The sequence below is a fragment of the Corvus brachyrhynchos genome, unplaced genomic scaffold, assembly GCF_000691975.1.
Source record: "Corvus brachyrhynchos isolate BGI_N302 unplaced genomic scaffold, ASM69197v1 scaffold245, whole genome shotgun sequence".
Taxonomy (NCBI): domain Eukaryota; kingdom Metazoa; phylum Chordata; class Aves; order Passeriformes; family Corvidae; genus Corvus; species Corvus brachyrhynchos.
Genome location: NW_008238988.1, coordinates 5,946,257 through 5,949,611, shown reverse-complemented (window position 1 = coordinate 5,949,611; position 3,355 = coordinate 5,946,257). Strand labels below are relative to the sequence as shown.

General features: G+C 47.8%; 1 protein-coding gene across 1 annotated transcript; it reads left to right on the top strand.

Annotated features, from left to right (window-relative positions):
* The first annotated feature begins 6 nt into the window (after window positions 1-6).
* ATP5S (ATP synthase, H+ transporting, mitochondrial Fo complex subunit s (factor B)) lies at window positions 7-3,064 on the top strand. Its single transcript, XM_008637324.2, has 4 exons — window positions 7-230; window positions 851-1,059; window positions 1,841-2,012; window positions 2,505-3,064. Exons 1-4 carry the CDS (start codon window positions 139-141, stop codon window positions 2,617-2,619), a joined length of 588 nt encoding a protein of 195 aa, XP_008635546.1. The 5' UTR covers window positions 7-138; the 3' UTR covers window positions 2,620-3,064.
* The last annotated feature ends 291 nt before the right edge of the window (window positions 3,065-3,355 follow it).

The window sequence follows — 3,355 nt, the reverse complement described above, 5'->3', positions numbered from 1 at the left end:
CGCCTCCCCCCGCGCCGCGGTGCGCCCCGCCGGGCTCACAGCCTCGGTCAGGCCTTGACGGCGGCACGGCCTCTCCCTGCTGCTGCTGGCGCTCCAAGTAACATCTCCCTTTTCCCCTCTCCCGTCTGCGAGAAGGTGATGATGGCGTTGGGGACACTCTTGAGGAAGCCGCCACCGCCGCCGGGCGGTTGTAGAGCCTTCTGGGGATGGCTGAATGCCGTGTTCAACAAGTAAGAGTGAGTCGCTGGTTAATAATTAACTATCAGATCCCTCAAATTTTCTGCGCGGTTTGTGAAGAAGAACAATCAAGTCCCTATACTGCAGAAAACGTTTTCTGTCATTGACTCTCCTCTTTCCCCCCAGATTGCATGTTGGTTGTTGGCAAGGCGTCATTCCGTACCTGCTTCCCCTTCCAAAGCTGTGACCTTCCAGAGGAAGGTGTGTGCCCCGCCCCTTCCCTGGAACGGCCAAGGCAAGCCGGCTACACGGATCCCATCCCTAAATCCTGGTCTTCTTTGACCCCAAAGCTCACCTTAACCAGTAGCACAGTTTTCGTCCTTCCTGACACGGAAGGAAACAGTCAGGAGAGTTAAGTCCGGTTGTATTTGTATTCTTCTTTTACCAAAAAGCATCTGCCACTTAAGTTAAAAAAAACCCCACACCAGACTAAGCACCACACAATCCAAAAATTTCCCGTAAACCATTTTCAGTAAATTACATCCTTCCTGTTCTGACTGTGCACGTAACCAGGTATTTGCTGGGGAGCTTTAGTGTCGTCCATGCAGTAACTGTGCCGTGCAGTAATTACAGTAATTACAGCCGTGCTGTGGGTGCTCTCTGTGTCGTGCAGGGTGGACCATGAGCGCATCCGAGCCGTGGGCCCCGACCGGGCGGCCTCGGAGTGGCTGCTGCGCTGCGGGGCCCTGGTGAGGTACCAGGGCTCTCCCAAGTGGCAGCAGGACTACAACGGGCTCCCCACGGGGCCCCTGGGCAAGTACAAGATCGAAGCCATCAATGCCACCGACTCCTGCATCATGTACAGAGGATTCGACTACCTGGGTAATGTACACCCTGAGATTATTCTTAATGGTCTTCATTTTAATTGCATCAAAATATCAGTAATGGCACTGTTTTCTCCTTCCTTAACAAGATACAGGTAAATCTTTATTGGTTTTTTCCCCTTTAAAATGACTCTACAAATATTTATCGGTCCCTAAGGTTTTGCTGGAGGTGTGGTATGAATTGGAAAGACATTGGGAACTTCAGCTTTTACCTGAAGCATCCGTAGCACTAAGGAAGTGCCACAAATTTCGATGAGTTCATAGCAAAAAGCACTATAAATACTATTTTTTGCCTGCACCAGGGGATGATTTTGGTGTCTCTGAAGTTGTAATTCTGCTCATTCTCCAGGCATTTATGATGTCTTCAAAGACAAAAAGCAAGCTCTTGGTTTCTTACAAAATAAGAGATTAAGCAAGTGTTTCAGGTGGTCTTTAAATAACAGAAACCAAAATGGGGAACAGGCTGTTTTATTTTTTCATAGGAGGGGACCCCGAATTTCTGACATTAGCACATTCCTATGTGAGAGTCATAGTTTAGTACCCAAAATTGTATAGGTTTTTTGTTACTTGCCCATTTCAAAGCTCTGTAAATCTTACCAAAATTATTCAAACCCTGAGGTTTTCCTATATCTGAAGTACCACAAAGGGACTTTGGAGATTCATAGCCCCACTGTATAAAGGAATGTGTTGCTGGGTGGTTTTAGGGGCAGCTATCAAATAACAACCAGCACAGGTTGGTCCTGGAATTCTGAAGCAAATCCTCACCTTTGCCTTTGCAGATGGCCTGGAGCACGTTACAGATATCAAGCTGGAGAAGTGCATGTACATACAGGATGAGTGTCTGCAGAGGCTCAGCGAGACCAGCAACCTCCAGAAGAGTCTCCAGCAGCTGAAGATCATTTCCTGTGGGAATGTCACAGACAAAGGCATCCTTGCACTCCACAAGCTGACGTACGTGAGCTGCCGTGCGCTTCCACAGCACCCTGCTCTGGGCTCTTTGGCACTGTGGTGGGTGGAAGGGCTGCAGTCTCACTGTTTCAGGGCCGTTTCAGACCTGTGGGGCTGTGGGGTGGCTGGGTTTGGCTCAAGAATAAGTAATTAATGATCACCTTGGCTTCTCTTGCTGACCCCTCTCCTGCAGCAGCTTTGCAGGGCAGGATTTGACTGTGTCCTGTAGGTTTTAATGCTTCCTCCACCTCACACTGCTTCCTGTCACGCCATCATCTGGTGCCTCAGGGTCTCGGGGCAGACCTGGGTGCTCAGGAATGGGATGCAGTTGGATACTGCAGCTACAAACCCCAAGCATCCACTTCAGAAACAAACTTCCAGTAGAATCAGTCACCATTTAAAATACTCAAAACAACTGCAGTAGAATAATTTCTCTAATTTCTCTGTCAGCACAGTTCAACAGTAGTTGCCCATATTATTTTTAAATATTTACAGGAACCTTGAATATTTATATCTGAGTGACCTTCCTGGGATCAGAGAGAAAGAAAAGACCTTCCGGGTCCTTCAGCAGGCGCTGCCGAACCTGGAGCTGGAGCTGGATTTGGAATAAACACAACAGCACGTAACTGAGATGTATGTGATTGCCTAGCATTTATCTTATGTTGCATAAATGAAGTTGTAGACACTGCTGTGTTTCCAGTGTGGAAGTAAGCCCAGCTTTCTCAGTCCAGCCTCAAAAGCTGTACGTGACCTTTTAAGAAATTATGCAATTAAGTTTTATTAAGCTTAAACTCAGTGGTGGATCAACAACAGACAAGGCAGGCCTCTGCACATAGGCATCTGTTTCCTGTTTTTCTAGGAAGCTCTGAATACCTCAGTTAGAAGTTTTCAGCATTTTATTGCACAGAAGCAAAGTGCAGAGTGGCAGTAGGGGAATGTCGGGGTGTGTGCGGTCAGCATGTGGTGTTGCTGCTGTTCCCTCTGGGAGTATCTCACCCAGTCGGTGGGTGCTGATTTAATAATAAAAGAGGTATGGGTCTTTTTTGTGTTCTTCACACTTTTGAGTTTTGTTTGGTTTAAAAGGAATGATCTGCAGGCAGTCAGGGTCACCTCCTCAGGAGCACTGAGCTGCTGAAGGGAACATGGCTGTTTGTGCAGCTCTTGGGTGCAGCCTTGGGCATGCTTTTGCTGTGTGCCTGTTGCAGTGGGGATACTGCAACATACATATACCAAACCAGGAGTCCCGTGGAAAGGAAATAATATGTGGACAGACAGATTCTTGATAGCTGTTTCAGAGAGATGTTTATTTCTCCAGCCGCATGGCCGGAGCTCTGCCGAGGAGCTGT